This window comes from Pseudorca crassidens, chromosome 5, assembly GCF_039906515.1.
Source record: "Pseudorca crassidens isolate mPseCra1 chromosome 5, mPseCra1.hap1, whole genome shotgun sequence".
In the NCBI taxonomy this organism is placed as follows: Eukaryota; Metazoa; Chordata; class Mammalia; order Artiodactyla; family Delphinidae; genus Pseudorca; species Pseudorca crassidens.
Window position 1 is genome coordinate 66,722,483 of NC_090300.1, and position 20,303 is coordinate 66,742,785.

The 20,303-nt window shown below is 52.6% G+C and overlaps 1 protein-coding gene and 2 non-coding genes across 9 annotated transcripts; all 3 read left to right on the top strand.

Moving 5' to 3' along the window:
* Positions 1-1,501: 1,501 nt before the first annotated feature.
* On the top strand, positions 1,502-20,002 carry EIF4G1 (eukaryotic translation initiation factor 4 gamma 1). 7 transcript variants are annotated; one of them, XM_067738268.1, is made up of 34 exons: positions 1,502-1,657; positions 2,478-2,534; positions 2,757-2,850; positions 3,142-3,228; positions 3,749-3,769; positions 4,351-4,527; positions 4,757-4,856; positions 5,938-6,050; positions 6,840-6,932; positions 7,131-7,197; positions 7,520-8,341; positions 8,607-8,695; positions 8,788-8,974; positions 9,067-9,200; positions 9,329-9,487; positions 9,639-9,827; positions 10,015-10,212; positions 10,419-10,565; positions 10,778-11,014; positions 11,225-11,329; positions 11,443-11,602; positions 11,806-11,906; positions 12,749-12,851; positions 13,090-13,192; positions 13,420-13,652; positions 13,796-13,914; positions 14,040-14,212; positions 14,508-14,633; positions 14,792-14,873; positions 16,417-16,515; positions 16,629-16,763; positions 16,889-16,970; positions 17,111-17,251; positions 19,372-20,002. In XM_067738268.1, the coding sequence occupies exons 3-34, from the start codon at positions 2,791-2,793 to the stop codon at positions 19,554-19,556; spliced, it is 4,827 nt and encodes a 1,608-aa protein (XP_067594369.1). In that variant the 5' UTR covers positions 1,502-1,657; positions 2,478-2,534; positions 2,757-2,790; the 3' UTR covers positions 19,557-20,002. The 7 variants fall into 7 exon arrangements, with proteins under 7 accessions (XP_067594369.1, XP_067594370.1, XP_067594371.1 ...); XM_067738269.1 differs by having other exon boundaries at positions 9,642-9,827; XM_067738270.1 differs by lacking the exon at positions 3,749-3,769.
* Positions 8,394-8,451, top strand: LOC137225629 (small nucleolar RNA SNORD66). The gene has a single exon (XR_010943941.1). It is a non-coding gene; the product is annotated as a small nucleolar RNA SNORD66 (small nucleolar RNA).
* Positions 11,651-11,726, top strand: LOC137225628 (small nucleolar RNA SNORD66). The gene has a single exon (XR_010943940.1). It is a non-coding gene; the product is annotated as a small nucleolar RNA SNORD66 (small nucleolar RNA).
* Positions 20,003-20,303: the final 301 nt, after the last annotated feature.

Sequence of the window (20,303 nt, forward strand, 5' to 3'; positions counted from 1 at the left end):
AGTAGAAATGGGGAGGGGGGAAGGGCAGAAGTGCTTTTAAAGACAAAATCAACAGGACTTGATTTTGATTCAAACACCAATAGGACCTGATGTCTGATGAGACGTGTATGGGAAGGAATGTAGGATGAATCCCAAATTTTCTGTTTAGGCACTTATTCATAAAAAAGAATACATGAGCAAAACATGTTTGGGAGCAACAGGAGGACTCTATCCAGTGGGGAGAGATGATGCATTTCTACCTGGGCATACACAATTTAAGATGCCTGTGAGGTGACTAGGTGAAGATGTCTTTTAGGTAGTACCTTGTTCTGACTGGAATTCGAGAGTGATTTCTGAGCTAGGAACGAATTGGCATGCAGGCAGTAACTGATTTTTATTTATTAGTTTGCTTAGGGAGAAAGAGAAATGAGAAGAGTAGAAAACAGAGCCAGCCATACATGATAAAGTCACAGAAGTCAAGTGAAGAGTGTAACAGAGAACACTCTAGATCTGCATTTTCATTCTCCTTATGGTTCCTCCTCTGTGTGTCTATTTTGCTCTCCTTTCTTTGGAGTTTCAGTTACTCAGATACAATGGGAATAATAATACAACCCATTTTGTAGGAAATTGTGAGGATTAAGTGAGATCACAAAGGTCATATATTGAGTGACCAGTTCATCATTGGTGCAAAGAAAATGTTTTCTTTTGAGATTATATGTGTTTGTATACAGAGAGGGGGGTGGGGAGGAGGAGAGAGAAAACAGAGCTAGATACCTAGGCACAGTTTTAAGCACTTTCACAAAAATTAATTCCTTTAATCCTCACAATCCAATAGCGTGAAAGCACGATGGGTAAAAGCCCAGAACTGAGCCAGACTGCCTCGTTTCAAATATCCCCATTTTACAACAGGTATTAAGTAGGTAGATAGTAGGTGCATCGCCAGGGGAGTAAGTGGCAGAGTTTGGATTAAAATCCAGGCTGACTCTGAGTAACTAGATGTGGCTCTAGTGTGTCCCTTCAGGCGGTTCAAAATCTTGGCTATTGGGCAGGGAGAGGTCTTGGATTACTTCTTCCATCACTATTTGAACTTTCCGTGATTGGTTTTAGTCCCTCCCTGGGAGTGGCCGATCTCTATAAAAGACAAATCTACTAATTCCCTACTTAGAATGTTTCAATCCTTTTAGTGTAACATTCAGTTTAATAGGTCTTTCAATGATCAAATTTACATTATTTCAAAGCTGCCTAATTCGTATTTCTTTCCGTATTTGTCCAAGATTTACTTCCGCAGGACTGAGTCTTTAATTTCAGTGTTCTCAGCCCTCAGCCAGCACTTCGCCTAGCACACAGTATGCAGTCAATAAATACTTGCTCAAAGTATGAATGAACTAAAGAACCGCGGAACAGAGAGGCAGAGGGGATTCGGTCTGGGGAGTTCCAAAGTTCGGGAGGGGACACGGGGCGGGCAGTGCCTGTCACATGACGAGGCGGGGCAAATCCCATGTGCTCCACGGCGCCGGGCGAAGCCCCGCCCTCTGCGCCGGTCACGTGGGGGCGCCGGCTGCGCCTGCGGAGAAGCGGTGGCCGCCGAGCGGGATCCGTGCGGGGAGCCGGAAATGGTTGTGGACTACGTCTGTGCGGCTGCGTGGGGCTCGGCCGCGCGGACTGAAGGAGACTGAAGGTAAAGCCGCCATGTCCGGGCCCGACCCGGCCCCCCCACCCCCTCCCCCCGCATCCGCCGCCATCCGGGCCCGGACCGGCTACCCTGCGCCGCCGCCCCGGCGCCCTGGCCCCGTGGCCCAAGCCCGGGCCCCGGCCCGCCAGGGCCTGATCCCCGGCCCACGTGTGCCCGGCCTGGCCCGGCCTGGCTGCTGGGTGGGGGTGGGGGATCGCGGGGCCGGAATATGCGGTCCCCGTGGGCTGGGAGGGCGCCGGGTTCCCCGGCCGCTAAGTGCCACCTCGGTCCGACCCGAGGAGGCCCCGCGGGCGCAGGCACCGCGGCTCCCGGCCCGCCGCCCCCTCCCCCCTTTGCGGCCCGGCCGCCGGGAAGTGACACGTTGTTCTTTGGCACTGGCCGGCGCTGCGCAGGGAGGGCGCAGGGGAAGGAGGCGGCGGCGGCGGGCAGGGAGGAGCCCCCGGCCCCGCCCGCCCTCCGGGCCGACCCTCACTTGCTTCAAACCGGCTCCTCTTCGGCCGCCGCCCGCCTGGCCTTTTACGGCCCGACTGCCGCCCTTCCTGGCCTCCACTCCTGGGCAGCGGCAGGCCTCGTCTCTGGCCCCGCGCGGGTGCCCCCGCGGTCACCCGCGGCAGGCGTGCCTCGTGTGCCCCCGGGCCAGGCCCCGAACCCGGTGTCCCCGGGTGGGGGGTGGGGACACCACGGCCGAAGCTGCTAGCTCCGTTTGTGATCCGGGAGCCTGGTGCCAGCGAGACCTGGAATTTCCGGTCTGGTTGGTCTTGGGCCCCGCGGAGCCAGGTTGATACCCCTCACCTCCCAACCCCAGGCCCTCGGATGCCCAGAACCTGTAGGCCGCACCGTGGATTTATTCTTAACCGAGGGGGTGAGTGAGGGGCTGTTTCAGCAGGCCAGGGGGGTGGTTGGAGGCGGTGTGGGTTTGACAGGGTGTTGGTGGGGACGTAAGCTGGGTCTTTAATGCTCCTTCACCCGCTTGGCGCCTCCGGGGCTCGCTGCGGGCCCCAGCCCTTGCTTCAGCCCTTCCCCCACTCCATTTGCCTTCAGCTTGGGTCCCTTCCCCTTTCTGAGCTCCTCTCTTTCCCAACAGGTGCTGGGGGGACCCTGATGTGGCACCAAATGAAATGAACAAAGCTCCACAGCCCACAGGCCCCCCACCTGCCCCATCCCCTGGACTCCCACAGGTAATTAGGGAGGAATTAGCAGTGACTGGGGTGCAGGTTGGGGAGACCAGGCAGCCGGGTCAGGAACAGGTTCCAGCCTCTGGATTTTCCCACCCCTTTCTGTGTGAGGGCAAAGTGCAGCTTCCTGCTGCCAAATTGAGACACGGCCCCTGGGCTGTTCCCAGGGGCTGTCATGGGGAGGGTATATGTGGACTGTTGAGGCTCTTGCCACAGATCTGCCCCCTTCACCAGCTTGAGTTTCTGCCCCACCTGGGTTTCCCCTCTTGCTGAAATCTGGTCTCCCCCCTTCAGCCAGCGTTTCCCCCGGGGCAGACAGCACCGGTGGTGTTCAGTACGCCTCAAGCGACACAAATGAACACGCCTTCTCAGCCCCGCCAGGTGAGGGGCTGTGGGGAGGGGAGTAGGGGGCATGGGTGGGAGCCACGTAAAGCTTAGGCCAGTTTGGGCCTAGGATGGAAACTACGGAGGCCCTGTACCTGCCCCAGTTTCCTGACAGTTGCTATGTGTTCTTTCATGGGGCTCTGCACTTTGCACTGTTGATTACTTACGGTGGCTGGCCCCTCGGTTAGTATGTAGTCGGTGGGGATGGTATTACTAGGGGTCCTGGTGCCTTAAGAATTGGGGCACCAGTGTTGGGCCCTGCTGCCAACTCTTTGGGCCCTGCTTTCCTATTTCCTCCTTTTACTGGGAGGTTGCCATTGCTCCATTCCCCATCCCTTCTTTCTCTTTGGACTGTGGGAAAATAAACACTCCAGCTGGTTCTTGCCTTTCTCTATTCCCTAAATTCTTCCTCATTAAGTGGGAGAGGATTCTTGTCCTGCGTCCTTCATATTTTCCTTCATCTTTTCCCCTCACCTTGGGGATAATTCTCTTCTTTCCTGTCCCCATGTGCTCTCAGGGAGGATTCAGGTCTCTGCAGGTAATACCCCTTTGCTAATCCTGGACTCTCTCCTGGTCTCACCATTACCCTCCACCCTAGTCAGGGGCTAGAGACAGGGACTGGGGTTCCTCAGGGTGGGGACTTGTTTGCTGTCCAGGTCCTCATTCTGAGGCTGACCAATGCATGTTAGGGGCTAAATCTTGCATAGCGCGTATCTGGGAACTGGGAGACTTGCATGTTAGCGGTTAGCTCCTCAGTACCTTAGGGTGGAGCAGTGCATGCTGGGGAGTATGTTGCTGAAAAAGGCTTTACTTAGGCATGATGCATCTGGGTGTTAGGAAGCCTCTGCTGAAGGATAGACTGGAGGAGGTGACATGAGTATGCATGGCAAGGAGGGAGTAAATATGCAGAGTGCAAAGTGTGTATCTGAGTTTGGAGGGCACATTGTGAGTACAAGAGGCCACTTAAACATCAGTTGGTCAGGTGAATCTTGGAAGTGTTGGTCCCCATGCTCCAAAGCCCCTGGCACTTCTGTCCAGACTAGAGGCATAGCAGAATGGCCATTTTGCTGTCCACTTCCTTCCCTTCCCAGTGCCAACTGCCTTCCTCCCTCCTGACAGCACTTCTACCCTAGCCGGGCCCAGCCCCCGAGCAGTGCAGCCTCCCGAGTGCAGAGTGCAGCCCCCGCCCGCCCTGGCCCAGCTGCCCATGTCTACCCTGCTGGATCCCAAGTAATGATGATCCCTTCCCAGATCTCCTACCCAGCCTCCCAGGGGGCCTACTACATCCCTGGACAGGTGAGGCTGGAGGCTTGGGGGCTGGAGGCCACACAACCTTGTACCCCAACTCCCACTTTCCTTACCCTGACCCCCCAGTCCCATCTCTTCTCCAGAGGTGGGACTTTCTTCTGGTCATTGCCTAGAGTTGGCTTGTCCTGTCTTGCCTTATATTCTCTTTGTAGTCTGATACGGTATTCGTAGCTCCGTCAACTCCTCTCCCCTCCTTCTCCCCCTTCCCCTCCACCAGGGGCGTTCCACATATGTTGTCCCGACACAGCAGTATCCTGTGCAGCCGGGAGCCCCAAGCTTCTATCCGGGTGCAAGCCCTACAGAGTTTGGGACCTACGGTAAGCAGGGGAGGGAGTCAGGTGTGAGTGAATCCCAGGGAGCATCTAAACTCACCTATTAATTGCTAAGACCCTTCCCAGGCTTGTTTCTTGGTCTAAAAATGACAGGGGTAGCAGGGATTGTTGCTTAATATGTAACTGGTGTTGGGGGGTGGTGCGGAGAGGATTTTATACTGTTGCTGAGAGTTGGAGTCCTCCCCATGTCAAGGAATACAGTTCAAGCACTAGTTTGAAGGCCTATTAGTAAATATTCCCTGTGACACTCGTTCCATGGTTGGGGGGAGCCCATGTAACATGGATCTGAGAGGTTTCTGTAGCTGTTTTTCATTTATATTCTAGGAAAGGATTAGTCTGTTCTTTATGGCAGTGGTTTCCAAAATTTTTTGACCATCAGGAAAAATTTTGAGTATGTACTTTTAATGTATGTTTTTGTTTGTTATACGTATGCATAATTTAGACAAATAGCACTTAATGTTGCTTGTCAGAAACAAACAAGTGGAGGTTATGGATGATATTAAAGAATGTATCCCATTTTGGAGACCATTGCTTTAAGGAATTTTTCTCATCCTGGGCCTGGTTCATAATGTTACTTTTTGTTTCCTTGCCCCTTAGCAAAGGGCTGGAGACTGGAATTGGACTCAGGTTGAATGGAACAGGGTTGGCAAATCTGTTTTTATCATTCCCAGCCAAAGACCTGATTCTGTTTCAGGTTAAGTAGTTGCTGCTCTCTCAGAGTATATGTGTGTGTTTTGCTGGGGGTGGGGTGCATACGTGTTACCTTACGGGGTAGAAGAGGAGCAGACATAGTCCTGGTAGCTGGTGTGTGGTGGGGAAGAAGTGCCTGCCTACAAGGGGTGTGTGTGTCAGTGTTAGGAATTCTTGTAAACGCAGTTCAGACTGGTTCCCCAGCTTTGATAGACACCTCATTCCCTTGGGGAGGAGGGTGGGGCAGGGCGAGGGGCCAGCTGTGGGTGATGAGAGGTTCTCTAGGGGGTGGGAGGTGTTCAAGCAGGCATTTGTATGTGGTTGGGCTCTGACCCTGCCACTGTTCTTCCTTTCCGTGTCCCTCCCGCCCCCCAAGCTGGCGCCTACTACCCAGCCCAGGGTGTGCAGCAATTTCCCACTGGTGTGGCTCCCCCGCCGGTTTTGATGAACCAGCCACCCCAGATTGCTCCCAAGAGGGAGCGGAAGACGGTGAGTAGCAGCGGGGGGCTCTAGGATATCTGGGAAAGGGAGAATCAAGGTCAGGCACATTGTGGGTCAGGGAGCAGGAAATTGAGGGAGATCTTCAGCTGAGAGTAGGCAGAGAATGGGGACCTGTGAAGTGCTTAGGTTCTTTGTAAGGTGCTAAGATTTCCGTGTAGAAGAAGCTTACTGGAAGATTGGAGTGTCTGGTGGGGAAATTCCTTAGAGACCTGGGTCCTGGGTCCGTAACATCTAAGTTTGGTTTTGGGTTTCTGGTGGCTTGCCTTGGAAATGGTTTGCTTTCTGTGGCCCCACCCCCCAGTCCTGGAAGCTCTTGAGGCCTCCGCCTCTGCTCGGTCCTCAAGCCCTGGGCGTGGTGCCCAGAATAGGGTGCCAGGGCTGGGGAAGCCGCTGAGTCACCCTCGCTCCACCCACTGGATCTGGTCTCTGCCCCCAGAGATCAAGCAGACTAGCCACAAGTGAGCCGGATGGGTGCTAGATGGGGGTCCTGGGCCCCAGGGCATGCAACCACTTCTTGGGGACTTCTGGCTGGGCAGGGATGAGGGAGGGAGGGGCATTGTGATGTACGTGGCTGCTGTGAGGTCAAGGGTGTCTTAGGGGTAGCGGCCAAGAGGAGACTATAAGAGCAGCTGGATGGGTTGACAGTAGAACTCATGGAGTTTCTGGCACCCACCTGCCTGCTTCTCAGTGAGGGGTGGGGAGTCCTAGGAGTGGGGCAGGGTGGAGAGGTGGGTTCCTCCTGCTTCCCACTCATCCTGTAGCTTTTTTTTCCCCCAGATCCGAATTCGAGACCCAAACCAAGGAGGGAAGGATATCACGGAGGAGATCATGTCTGGGGCCCGCACTGCCTCCACACCCACCCCTCCCCAGGTACTGTTCTTTGAGTGATGCCTTGGCTGGGGTGGCTGTTCTGCCCTGGACTCCTAGGTCCCTGGATCTTTTTCTTCAACTAAGGGATTTATTTCCCTGCTTTCCTGGATTTCTAGGCGGCTAAAGTAGAAATGGCTCTAGTAAAGAAGGGTTGTGGGACTCTTCAGGGCAAACTTGGTAACCCTTTGTGTCCTGCAGACGGGAGGTGGTCTGGAGCCTCAGGCTAATGGGGAGACACCCCAGGTTGCTGTTGTTGTCCGGCCAGGTAAGTGAGCAGGTGGGGCAGAGCCTTTATGGGGAAAAGGAGTGTGAACATTTAAAAAACCAAGGAAGTGGAGTGACTTGAATTGGGTGCCAGAGAAAGCAGTGTGATTGGTTCATCCTGTTTTCCTTTCAGAGAAGAACTAGGTGTCAGGTAGTCAGATTTTAGGGTAGATTGGATTTTGAGTGAGAATGGAAAAGACCTAGGTGGGAGAAGACTGGTGTGTGTGTAGGGGGCTGTTAGGTTGGGAATGCTTGGCTGGGAGGAGGAAGAGCAGTAGCAGTGAAGGACTTGCCTCTAATTACTCGTTCTTACTATGGTGCAGATGACCGGTCGCAGGGAGCAATCATTGGGGAGCGGCCAGGGCTGCCTGGCCCAGAGCACAGCCCTTCAGAATCCCAGCCTTCATCACCTTCTCCGACCCCATCACCACCCCCAGTCTTGGAACCGGGGTCTGAGCCTAATCTCACAGTCCTTCCTATTCCTGGGGACACTATGACAACGGGGATGATACAAACATCTGTAGAAGAATCAACCCCCATGCCCCCTGAAACTGGGGAGCCATATTGCCTCTCTCCAGAACCCACTCCCCTCGCTGAACCCATACTGGAAGTAGAAGTGACACTTAGCAAACCAGTTCCAGAATCTGAGTTCTCTTCCAGTCCTCTCCAGGTTCCCACCCCCCTGGCATCTCACAAGGTGGAAATTCTTCCTGAGCCTAATGGCACAGTCCTATCTGAGAATTTGGAACCAGAGTTGGAGTCGAGCCCGGAGCTTGCCCCTCTCCCTCCCCCGGCTTGTCCCTTTGAATCCCCCATGCCCATTGCTCCAACTGCCCAACCTGAGGAGCTGCTCAACGGAGCCCCCTCGCCACCAGCTGTGGACTTAAGCCCCGTCAGTGAACCAGAGGAGCAGGCCAAGGAGGCTACAGCATCGGTGGCTCCCCCCACCATCCTTTCTGCCACTCCAGCTGTGGCTCCTCCAGCTGCTTCCCCTGCTCAGGAGGAGGACATGGAGGAAGAGGAAGAAGAGGAAGAGGAAGGAGAAGCTGAGGGTGAGAAGGGAGGAGAGGAACCGCTCCCCCTAGAGAGCACCCCTGTCCCAGCCCACCTGTCCCAGAATTTGGAGGTGGCATCAGCCACCCAAGGTAAGGTGTGGCTGGATGGTAGAGGTGGGGCACGCTGGGTGTGGTTCTTTTTCTTCATTGATGACTTCTTGTGCCATTGTGTCTGGGTCATAGAAGCCCTGTAATGGAAGGGTTAGATTCCATCTAACCTAAGGGTTGGATTAAGGAATTCTAAGTCAAGAGAGGGTGTGATGAGAAAAGGGAATATTGTACAGTGGCTGCTTTTTATTTTTCTGAGGGGTTGGGGGTACTCCTTAAGTTATTCTCACTCCTCCCCCCCAAATAGTGGCAGTATCTGTGCCAAAGAGGAGACGGAAAATTAAGGAGCTCAATAAGAAGGAGGCTGTAGGAGACCTTCTAGATGCCTTCAAGGAGGTAAGGGATCAGAAAGCGGAGGGAGAAGGGCAAAGTTTGGGTATGGAACAGCGGTCACATTGCAACCAAAACGGAATGTCCAATGGTTACAGGTGAACCCAGGAGTACCAGAGGTAGAAAATCAGCCTCCTGTAGGCAACAATCCCAGCCCAGAGCCTGAGGGCAGCAGTGTGCCCCCGCGACCTGAGGAAGCAGACGAGACCTGGGACTCAAAGGAAGACAAGATTCAAAATGCTGAGAACATCCAGCCGGGGGAACAGAAGTATGAATATAAGTCAGGTGTGCAGAAGGAAGGGTTGAGAAGGGTTGAGTATGCTTACCAGGGCCCCAGGAGAAAGCAGTGTGATTGGTTCATCCTGTTTTCCTCGCAGATCAGTGGAAGCCTCTAAACCTTGAGGAGAAAAAGCGTTATGACCGTGAGTTCCTGCTTGGCTTTCAGTTCATCTTTGCCAGTATGCAGAAGCCAGAGGGATTGCCCCATATCAGTGATGTGGTGTTGGATAAGGTTGGTGGGCTTAAGGGAGAGGGTAAGTTTGGGCAGGTTGGCTGGCTGGGGAGGAGCCAGAGGTCTTGAAAGAGTGGTCAGTAGCTAGCCGTAGCCTGTTTCTCATACCTTCCCTGTCCTTTTCGCAGGCCAATAAAACACCATTGCGGCCACTGGATCCCGCCAGACTTCCAGGCATAAATTGTGGCCCAGACTTCACTCCGTCCTTTGCCAACCTTGGCCGACCAGCCCTTAGCAGCCGTGGGCCCCCGAGGGGTGGGCCAGGTGGGGAGCTGCCCCGAGGGCCGGTGAGTGGGACTGGCAAGGGGAGTTGGGGGTGTTGGCTTCCTGTATCTCATTTGAGGGGGTGGGGAGAAGTCTGCCCTGGAGATGTGTGGTAGTGGTAGTAGGTCGTGCTGACTAGTTCTGTGGCTTCTCTTGTCCCCACTCCTTGCTTAGCAGGCTGGTCTGGGACCCCGGCGATCTCAGCAGGGCCCCCGAAAGGAACCACGCAAGATCATTGCCACGGTGTCAATGACTGAAGATATAAAGCTGAACAAAGCAGAGAAGGCCTGGAAACCCAGTAGCAAGCGGACAGTGACTGATAAGGACCGAGGGGAGGAGGACACCGATGGCAGCAAAACCCAGGTACCTGGAAGTCGTGGTTTGGTCTCCATTCCTTCTTTGCAAGGTCTGCCCTCTGAGCCAGCCTTGCCCTCTTTGCCTCTGTCCATTCTCATCACTGGTAACTACTTTGTCCATCCCTCCCAGCAGCCCCTGTTCTTCTGAAAACCTCATTGGACTCTATGCTTTCTCTGTCTCCTCTCCTCTCCAGGACCTGTTCCGCAGGGTGCGCTCCATCCTGAATAAGCTGACACCCCAGATGTTCCAGCAGCTTATGAAGCAGGTGACGCAGCTAGCCATTGACACCGAGGAACGCCTCAAAGGGGTCATTGACCTCATCTTCGAGAAGGCCATTTCAGAACCCAACTTCTCCGTGGCCTATGCCAACATGTGCCGCTGCCTCATGGCGGTTAGTTTCCACTGTTTTATAAACCTTGTGGTTTAGCTTCCCACTTCTCTTCCTAAGACTCTGAGTCCAGCTTCTTGGTTCTCTATCCTGTGCTGTTGGTGGCAGAGCCAGGGCCAGAGGTCTTCCTGGGTCAGGTAGTTGAAGACTTTTGGAGGGTTTTCCCTGCCCTGGACTAGTCTGAATGTGGCGTTCTCTTTGACATACAGCTGAAAGTGCCCACTACAGAAAAGCCAACAGTGACTGTGAACTTCAGAAAACTGTTGTTAAATCGATGTCAGAAAGAGTTTGAAAAAGACAAAGATGATGATGAGGTTTTTGAGAAGAAGCAAAAAGAGATGGATGAAGCTGCCACGGTGAGAGAAACTCCATTCCCATTTCCACTGCTCACCCAGATGCTACTCAGCTGCAGAAGTGGGGGTGGGGATATTGGTGTTTTGGGGGTTTCTCTGCCTTAGGACGTGAGTGCTTGCTGCTAGGTTTAGGAATCTAGATAGTGGAAGAGAGAACAGTTTTAGCTGAGTGGCTGGCTGTCTTTTTGATGTGGTCCCTGTCCCATGACCGGCAGGCAGAGGAACGGGGACGCCTGAAGGAAGAGCTGGAAGAGGCTCGAGACATAGCCCGGCGGCGCTCATTAGGGAATATCAAGTTTATCGGGGAGTTGTTCAAGCTGAAGATGTTAACAGAGGCGATCATGCACGACTGTGTGGTTAAACTACTTAAGAACCATGATGAAGAGTCCCTCGAATGCCTTTGCCGTCTGCTCACCACCATTGGCAAAGACCTGGACTTTGAAAAGGCCAAGGTAGGGGCTCCTGGGGTATGGGAGAGGACAGGCTGAAGCGCGTGGGGTCTGCGGTCCACTGGCAGACACCCTTTCCAGCTGTTGTGTCTGAGTGGCACTGTGTGCCACTGAGCTACAGTGGCGGAGCTGAAGGCCTGAGGAGGGGCATGGCCTGTAGTTGGAGGTGAAGTTTTAGAAGTTCCTGAACTTGATCCTTTTGCTTCTTGTTAGCCCCGGATGGATCAGTATTTCAACCAGATGGAAAAAATCATTAAGGAAAAGAAGACTTCATCCCGAATCCGCTTTATGCTGCAAGACGTGCTGGATCTGCGACGGGTGTGTGTCCCCTTTCCCACTGTTTGCTGCCTCTGACCCCACAGTCCCAGTTCCTGACACTTTTATCTGGCCCTGTCTGATGTAATTACCTTGTGACTGGCCTGTCGCCACAGAGCAATTGGGTGCCGCGTCGAGGGGACCAGGGTCCCAAGACGATTGACCAAATCCACAAGGAAGCTGAGATGGAGGAGCATCGGGAGCACATAAAAGTGCAGCAGTTAATGGCCAAGGGCGGCGACAAGCGTCGGGGTGGTCCTCCAGGCCCACCCATCAGTAAGTTTGAGGCTGGGACTAAGGAGGGACAGTGTGAGGGGTTGTGCTTTCCACTGATGACTTCTTGTTAGTGCCACGTGTCTGGGCCACTGAGACCCCATGATGGAACTGAGGATCTGAGGAAGGGAGGCTGGGGGCAGCCCTCGGGAGCGGGGTTCTTGGGACTTACCCATCATTCCAGTATGCTTTCCTTTTTGTCCCAGGCCGTGGCCTTCCACTTGTGGATGATGGTGGCTGGAACACAGTGCCCATCAGCAAGGGCAGCCGCCCTATTGACACCTCACGACTCACTAAGATCACGAAGGTAGGGGTGTGTGTGTTGGAAGGGCTGATGTCAGTGATGGGAGGATAAAGAGGGGTCAGATGGGCCTTAAGCACAGGTTTGGATCTTAATCCCCTCACTTGTCTGAGGTTGGGAAGGTGACAGCTCAGTTTTCCCCCTTAGACTAGCTGGTTAGATTGCTAGAGAGGGACTTCCAGCTCTAGGGGATGCATTCACATTGGTCTGGACCACTGGTCAGCACCCTGACACGCACACCAAAGCCAGCCATTCCCTCCTTCTCTGCAGCCCACAAGCTAAGAATGAGAGTTTTCTACATTGTCTAGTGGTTGAAAAGAATCAAAAAGTGAACGATACTTTGTGTTAAGGAATTACATAAAGTTTAAATTTCAGTGTGCATAGTTTTTTTTTTTTTTTTTTTTTGGTGGTACGCGGGCCTCTCACTGTTGTGGCCTCTCCCGTTGCGGAGCACAGGCTCCGGATGCGCAGGCTCAGGGGCCATGACTCACGGGCCCAGCCGCTCCGTGGCATGTGGGATCTTCCCAGACCAAGGCACGAACCCGTGTCCCCTGCATCGGCAGGCAGACTCTCAACCACTGCGCCACCAGGGAAGCCCTCAGTGTGCATAGTTTTATTGGAACATAACCACACTCATCACTTTTAAGTATTGTCCGTGACTGCTCTTGTGCTATAGCGGCAGAGTTGAGTAGTTCAAACTGCCTGGTCTGTAGTGAATATTTACTGTCTGGCCCTTTACAGGGAAAGTTTTCCTGTAACCAGGGGCCCCTTACGGCTGTGTGTGGTGAGAGCTGGCGGGGGCTTTGGCTGGATCAGACCCGTGACTCTCACTCCCTTTCCTTCCTCAGCCTGGCTCCATTGATTCTAACAACCAGCTGTTTGCACCTGGAGGGCGATTGAGCTGGGGCAAGGGTAGCAGTGGAGGCTCAGGAGCCAAGCCCTCCGATGCAGGTATGGAGGCCACTGTAAAGAGCTGGGTGGTTAGGAATCAGCTCTCCTGAGGGCAGCGTCTTCTCTGTACCGGGGGCTTTCATTACAGAGTGGTTAGTTAGGTAATACAGGCAGTGTGTACTTGGCACTAGGGACTGAACTACTCTAGTGTCAGGACTAGGACCAAGCGTCCTAAATTGGCGAGTAGGAGATAGGATGTACAGAAATATGTTTTAATCTGGGTTTTCTCCCTCCCCAGCATCAGAAGCTGCTCGTCCAGCTACTAGTACTTTGAATCGCTTCTCAGCCCTTCAACAAGCAGTACCTACAGAAAGCACAGATAACAGACGTGTGGTACAGAGGTGGGGTTTTCTCGGTGTCTTTGTTTTCACACTGGGAGTACTGATTGGGTTTTGACTGCTGCCATAGGAATCCTTAACACCTGTAATGCTCAGAGCTCCCGGCTGAGATTGGGGCATATACCTGATGACAAGAACAAGGCCTGACAGTTGCTCAGCATGTTGGATAGTTAAACAGGAGTGCATGTGGGCAGTACAGGTGAGAGACGATGTGCCTGTCTTTCTTCCAGGAGTAGCTTGAGCCGGGAACGAGGTGAGAAAGCTGGGGACCGGGGAGACCGCCTAGAGCGGAGTGAACGGGGAGGTGACCGTGGTGACCGGCTTGATCGCGCACGGACACCTGCCACCAAGCGGAGCTTCAGCAAGGAAGTGGAGGAGCGGAGTAGAGAGCGGCCCTCTCAACCTGAGGGACTGCGCAAGGCAGCTAGCCTCACGGAGGATCGGGACCGCGGGCGGGATGCTGGTAAGGGGCTGGGGGGTGGGGAAGGGAAGGGTGTGGGCTGGTTTGGGACTAGCTAGTACCCAGACAGTGTCTTCAGGGCTCCAGACCCTGCTTGCTAGGAAGACTGGAATTGAAGAATCTCTGATCTGTTTTTCTATGCTCAGTGAAGCGAGAAGCCGCCCTGCCCCCTGTGAGTCCTCCGAAGGCTGCGCTCTCTGAAGAGGAGCTGGAGAAGAAATCCAGGGCCATCATTGAGGAATACCTCCATCTCAATGACATGAAGGTAAGCAGTGGGAGTGGTCTGAGTGACAGCAGGGTGGGCGGGAAGGGGCCTGTGCCGACAGGCATGGGTGTAGGGTCTGGGCCAGACAGTGACTGGTCTCTCTTCTGTGCGCTGCGCCCCTGCAGGAGGCGGTTCAGTGTGTGCAGGAGCTGGCCTCGCCCTCGCTGCTCTTCATCTTTGTGCGGCACGGCATCGAGTCCACACTGGAGCGCAGCGCCATTGCCCGTGAGCACATGGGGCGACTGCTGCACCAGCTGCTCTGTGCCGGGCACCTCTCCACTGCTCAGTACTACCAAGGGTATGACTTGGTGGGCCTCCCACTTTTACATACCCACAAATTTCCCTCCTTTGTAGGACCCGTGGAACCTTAGATATGAATGTAGGCTCCTTAGCCATCTTGGTCAACATAACTTTTGGCAGGGTTGGGGGTGAGCCATCTAAGGAGAAGACGACGGCCTTAGTTTGAGATAATTGCCCCATGTTTAGGAAGTTGCTGAAGTGCTCCACGTTGATCCTTTAGGCGCGCCTTTGTTGCCCCAGCAGGAGGGTAGTGCAGCTTGTCTCTCCTAGCTGACTTTGAATTCTCTTTGCAGGCTCTATGAAATCCTGGAATTGGCCGAAGACATGGAAATTGACATCCCTCATGTGTGGCTCTACCTAGCAGAACTGGTAACGCCCATTCTGCATGAAGGTGGGGTGCCCATGGGGGAGCTGTTCAGGTTAGTCCCCTTTGGTGGAATTCAGGGGAGGTAAAAACAGGAAGAAGAGGGGAGAGGGAGGGGAGGTGTGGCAACTTAGACCCCCGGCTTTAGGGAGGGATGGGATAGTGTGTTGAGAGGGTGTGGAAGGCTATCAACACTGGATTTTTCTCTTGTAGGGAGATTACAAAACCTCTGAGACCCCTGGGCAAAGCTGCTTCCCTGTTGCTGGAGATCCTGGGGCTCCTATGCAAAAGCATGGTGAGTGAGAGAGCCTTTCAGAGGTAGTGTGTTGAGAACTTCTCTTCCCACCATGTGGTTTTGGGTGCTGGCAGTGACCCTGAAGCCTCATGGTCCTTTGGTGGGATGGTAGTGCTGTGTGGGTACCTGGGAGAGGAAATGTCGAGGCTGGCACTCTCCCTCAGACCAGTGCCTGTTGTAGGTTCTGGCCAAGGCTGGAGGAGAATGAGAATCTAAGGCCCTAGGCCCTTGATTGATTCACTCATTCATTCAACTCGCATCTTTTAGAACATTTACCGTATACTAGGTACTGGGAACACAGCAGTGAATAAAAACACAGTTAGGAAACAAGTTGGAAAAGAAACAAACGACAGCTTAATGAAAACAACAGTGTGAAGTAAAGTGTGAAATAAAATAGCTGAAATGGAGCGCCTTAGGTACTGTGAAGTTGCAAAAGGGTGTCTATTTGGTAACGTTCACGACAGAAACCGCTTTGTTAAAATTAATTTTGATTAGCAAGGAGAAGGGTGAAATGATGGGAAAGGCAAGTTGGGTGTGGTACTTAGTAGTGGTGAGATGTTGGGAAGTGCAGTTTTTTAAAAGAGTTCAGCTGTCTGGAACTTAGAGGAGTAAGTCTTTGAATCGAGAGGAATTGTTCTTTCAGTAGCATATTACTTGTTTTAGGTAGAAATATGTACCAGGATAGTTTCTGAGAAATTTAAAATAATAATTTAAAAGAAAAAGCATATGGGACTATTTATGTATTTCATTGACTCTAAGGTGCCATAGATTCTACAACGTCTTATCTATGCACTGCTGAGAAAGAAAAGACATGGTCATATTTTTAAAATGTGGTAATATGCCAGCTGTGAGACAACTCTGTTTTAGTGGTGTTAAAATGGGCGTTTTTAAAATCCATGAAGTACAGTAATTTTGTCAAGGGTTGATGGCATCATCCTGAATATCTGTTATTGTAAAACAGTGATGGCTTCAGAATCTCTTGCCCTTTACAGAAAATGAACTCAAACTGCCGTTTACATGAAGATTTCTGATTTGTGTTGGGTTGGGGGTGGGGACTTAACATCTGCTTCTAAAATTTTCTGGACTTGGGAACCAAATAAACATACTTGTTAGATGTTTTTCGCTTCCATAAGCATTTGTTACTTGCAATAATGAAAAACTAAGCTATTTTAGAAAAAAATGTAGATGAGTGTGGAAGGCTAGGATGAGATATTTGGATTTGGTTGTTTACATTTTGTGGTCCAGTAATTCTTTGAGAATCCTGTGACAGCTAATTGACATTTTCCTAGAGGTCTCAGGCCATCCCCCAGGTTTCATAGCATGGTGGTGGGTGAGTTCTTGTGACTTGGGGTGGTTATTTGACTGACGTTTGTGCCCGTTACTAGACCGTAGGCGTACTGTTCCCATTCAGTACCTCTGTATCATCCTGAGCTGCTAGCAGGCACCTAGTGGGCTTTCAGTAGGCATTTGTTGGATGACATTTGTGGAGCTGTTAGCTTCTTGGAGAGAAAGAGAGTTGCTAAGTTGGTCTTATGTTTTCCAGGGTCCCAAGAAGGTGGGGACGCTGTGGCGAGAGGCTGGACTCAGCTGGAAGGAATTTTTACCTGAAGGCCAGGATGTCGGTGCCTTTGTCACTGCGCAGGTTTGCAGCTGGACTTAAGTTAGCTCTAGCAGTTGGGGTCAGCCAAGTCCTTTCCTCTTCCCTCATCTCACATGACACACTTACCTCCCAACTGTGGGCCTTTTTCCTTGCAGAAGGTGGAGTATACCTTGGGAGAGGAGTCAGAAGCCCCTGGCCAGAGGTTGCTGTCCTCTGAGGAGCTGAGCAAGCAGCTGGAGAAGCTGCTAAAGGAGGGCAGCACTAACCAGCGGGTGTTTGACTGGATAGAGGTATATTTCTCCTGGATATTGGGGAAGAGAGATAAAGGAGAAGGTAGTGCAAGTGAGGGCAGCAAGAATGGAGCCTTCCAGGCATAATTCAGAACTTATGGGCCATTTGTCTTTCTTCTGCACAGGCCAACGTGAATGAGCAGCAGGTAGCATCCAACACATTAGTTCGAGCTCTCATGACAACGGTCTGCTATTCTGCAATTATCTGTAAGAGGAGCCAGGGAGTTGGTGGGGCAAGGGTGGGCCCAACAGATATGGAGGGAGGGAGGTTTTGGTCTTTGTCTCCAGTTCTGAACCAGGCTGAGGAGGGTGCATTATTCCACTTATCCCTGTCTTCCTCCCTGTAGCTGAGACTCCTCTCCGAGTGGATGTTGCGGTGCTGAAAGCGCGAGCGAAACTGCTGCAGAAGTACCTATGTGACGAGCAGAAGGAGCTGCAGGCGCTCTACGCCCTCCAGGCCCTTGTAGTGACCTTAGAACAGCCCCCCAGTAAGAGCCAGGCCACAGGGATGGGGTGGGCTGGAGGAACTACCAGATAGTAGGGGCAGTTGTGGAAAGGGTCTCAATCCAGGAGAAGTGGGTGGTCACTGGAGAGCAAAATATCCTGATGGTTGAGTCCTTTCCCCTGCAACAAACATTCGTTTGTTTCCTTACCTACAAGTGCAAGACTCGGCCTTGAAGGTTAATTGACTACCTGTTTTGTGCCTAGCCAACTGTTAGATGCCAGGAGTGCAGAGGTGATAAATGGTAACGTTTCCCAAGTATCCTGTGCTCCCTCTGCCTGGTACAGGGCTGAGCTGCTTTTCTTTGCCTCAGTTAATCCTCACAACTATTGTTTAGGGTAGATGGTGTTCCCCCCTTTTCCATATTGGGAGACTGAGGCTTAGGTTAACATGCTTGAGGTTAATGCATTTAGCAAACAGGTATGTGCCAGGACATTGGGATATTAGCAGTGATCAAGTCAAGCATAGTTCCCATGTTGACATGGAGTCAAGATGAATGTTGGAAAATGGATCCTGCAAGGGTACTCTGGGAGAATTTACCTAGTCAGAGAATGAGTGGGAATTGACACATGGGAGCTAAATGACAAGTGGGAGGGGGAGACTTGACAAGAAGGAACTGTGTGTTAAGGGAAGCTCTGAGGTAGAAAACATGATGCAAGGTAAAAACTGTTGAAGGAATACCAGTGTGGGTGGGAGAGCACAGCAACCAGTTGTATGTGAGGCAAGTTGGGTGGAGAGGTGGATGTGGCCAGGTCATGCAGGGCTGTGTAAGCCATGGGATGAGTTTTGGGCTTTAACCTAAGGATAGGAAAGGGCCTTTATGGGATTTTAAGCAAGGATTTTAAACATTCTTTTTAGTTTTTAGATCATCCTGGCCATTAGTGGGAAGAGTGTTTTGGAGTGGGGTGAATGTGAATGTGGCTGGATCAGCAGATCAGGGGTGTGTTGGTAGTGACTCAGCCTCACTGGTGGCAATGGAGATGGGAGAGGAGTGGGCAGATTCAAGACACACACTGGCCTGGGGGGCGGGTGGTGAGAGATTGGAAGACATATATGACTCCCAGGATAGTTTCAGCAGGTGAGGTGTTAGTGGGGGGTGCCATTCACTGGGCGGTAGGGAACACTGGGTCAAGTTGAATTTGGTCATGTTGAGTTTATGGTCCTGGTCGGGGTGATCAGAGATGTCAGTCAGGTAGACAGCTGGGTATCTGATTTCATTTGGAGAGGAAGAGGTGAGGGCTGGAGGCCCATCTCTTGAACTGCTGGCACAGGGCAACACATGTGCAAGTCACAAGAGGGTATAGGATTGCCCAAGGGATACAGCCTTGAGGAGGTAGAGGTTCCACAGGTAGGGACCAAAGGAGGATAGGACCCTATGAACAAAGGACAGAGTGATTTTAGGAGAGGGAAGTGGTCAGTAATGCCAGATGCACCCGGATTCCATAGGAGCAGATCTGAAAATTAGGGCCTCTGGAGTGTGAAAACATAGAGGCCACCCTGGCAGAAACAGTATTTGGTACAGCAGGGGGCAGGATCTGGATTGGAAAGGACAGAGTAATACCTGAATCAGGAGGAAAAGAAAACAGCAAGTGTAGACAAAAATCTTTGAATTCAACTAATCTCTTGTCAAAAGACAGATCTTTTTGGCTGTAAAGAGATAGCAGTTGTAAAGGAGCCCTTTTGTGTTTAGATGGGAGAAACTTGGGCTTGAAAATACAGGGCAGAGTGGATAATTGATTGTATAGGGTCCCCGGGATGGGTGTGCATGGGATTTGGAGAACAAGCTTGGGATAAATAATCTGTTGCTGCCATTGCTGTGGGATGGGGGTGGGAGGCTGTCCGTAGGCAGCGGTTGTGGATCTGAGGGTGTGCATGTAGGTTTCTGAGTTTTGGCCAAGTGACTCACTCTTGCACATCAGTCTCTTAGATCATGAGATAAGCATCCTGTCAGAGACATAGTTACTCTGGAATGGCCAGACACACAAATGTCAGCACGGTGGGTCAGGGCCTTGTCTCAGCAGTGGAGCTTAGGGGAGGGATCCCTGGGAGGGGGGATGGAGTGGTTGTGGGCAGCATGCCTGTAACTGCTGTCCTGCCTGCTTGCAGACCTGCTTCGGATGTTCTTTGATGCGCTGTACGATGAGGACGTGGTGAAGGAGGACGCCTTCTATAGTTGGGAGAGTAGCAAGGACCCCGCTGAACAGCAGGGCAAGGGTGTGGCCCTTAAATCTGTCACAGCTTTCTTCAAGTGGCTTCGTGAGGCCGAGGAGGAGGAGTCTGACCACAACTGAGGGTGGGTGGGGCCGGGGACTTGGAGCCCCATGGACACTCGGATGGCCAAGCCAGCCGCCCGGACTGCAAGGGGGGTGGCAGCAGCGGCAGCGGCAGCGGCAGTGGCAGTGGGTGCCTGTAGTGCGATGTCTGAGTTAATAAAGTGGCTGAAGAGGCAGGATGGCTTGGGGCTGCTTGGGGCTCCCCTCCAGGATGCTGCCAGGTGTCCCTCTCCTCCCCCTGGGGCACAGAGATATATATAAAGTCTTGAAATTTGGTGTGTCTTGGGGGGGGGGGCACCACTGCCTGCCCCTGGTCCTTTTTTATTTTCTGAAAAATCACTCTTGGGACTGCCGTCCTCGCTGCTGGGGGCATACGCCCCAGCCCCTGCACCACCCCTGCTGCTGCCTGGGCAGGGGGAAGGGGGGGCACGGTGCCTGTAATTATTAAACATGAATTCAATTAAGCTCACTGCCTCTCTGCTTTATGGCCTGCTCCCTCTGGAGAAGGGGTCTGGGTAGGTGGGCAACCTCCTTTCCAGAGCTGGCACTGTAGCACTGTTCTGGGTAACTTGGCACCCCTCTTGCCTCTTCCCCTGTCCATGATCGGGAGGGCTAGGGAGTCTTTCCTGGAGGGTTGGCCCTCAAAGTGGACATGGTAAGGCTCACTGTTGATTAGGAGGGGAGAAGGGGGACACAGCTGTGGGTACTTCATAGAACACACTTGCCTGTCTCGGCTCCTACCAGAATGTGATGCAGACTCCTGTG

What these genes read in the sequence shown, in the direction of transcription:
- EIF4G1 (XM_067738268.1), top strand. Translation starts at nt 2,791, where the DNA reads ATGAACAAAGCTCCACAGCCCACAGGCCCCCCACCTGCCCCATCCCCT. An exon ending in GTGATGTGGTGTTGGATAAG is followed by an intron (nt 9,201 to 9,328) that starts GTTGGTGGGCTT and finishes TCCTTTTCGCAG; the next exon opens with GCCAATAAAACACCATTGCG. An exon ending in GTGCCTTTGTCACTGCGCAG is followed by an intron (nt 16,516 to 16,628) that starts GTTTGCAGCTGG and finishes TTTTCCTTGCAG; the next exon opens with AAGGTGGAGTATACCTTGGG.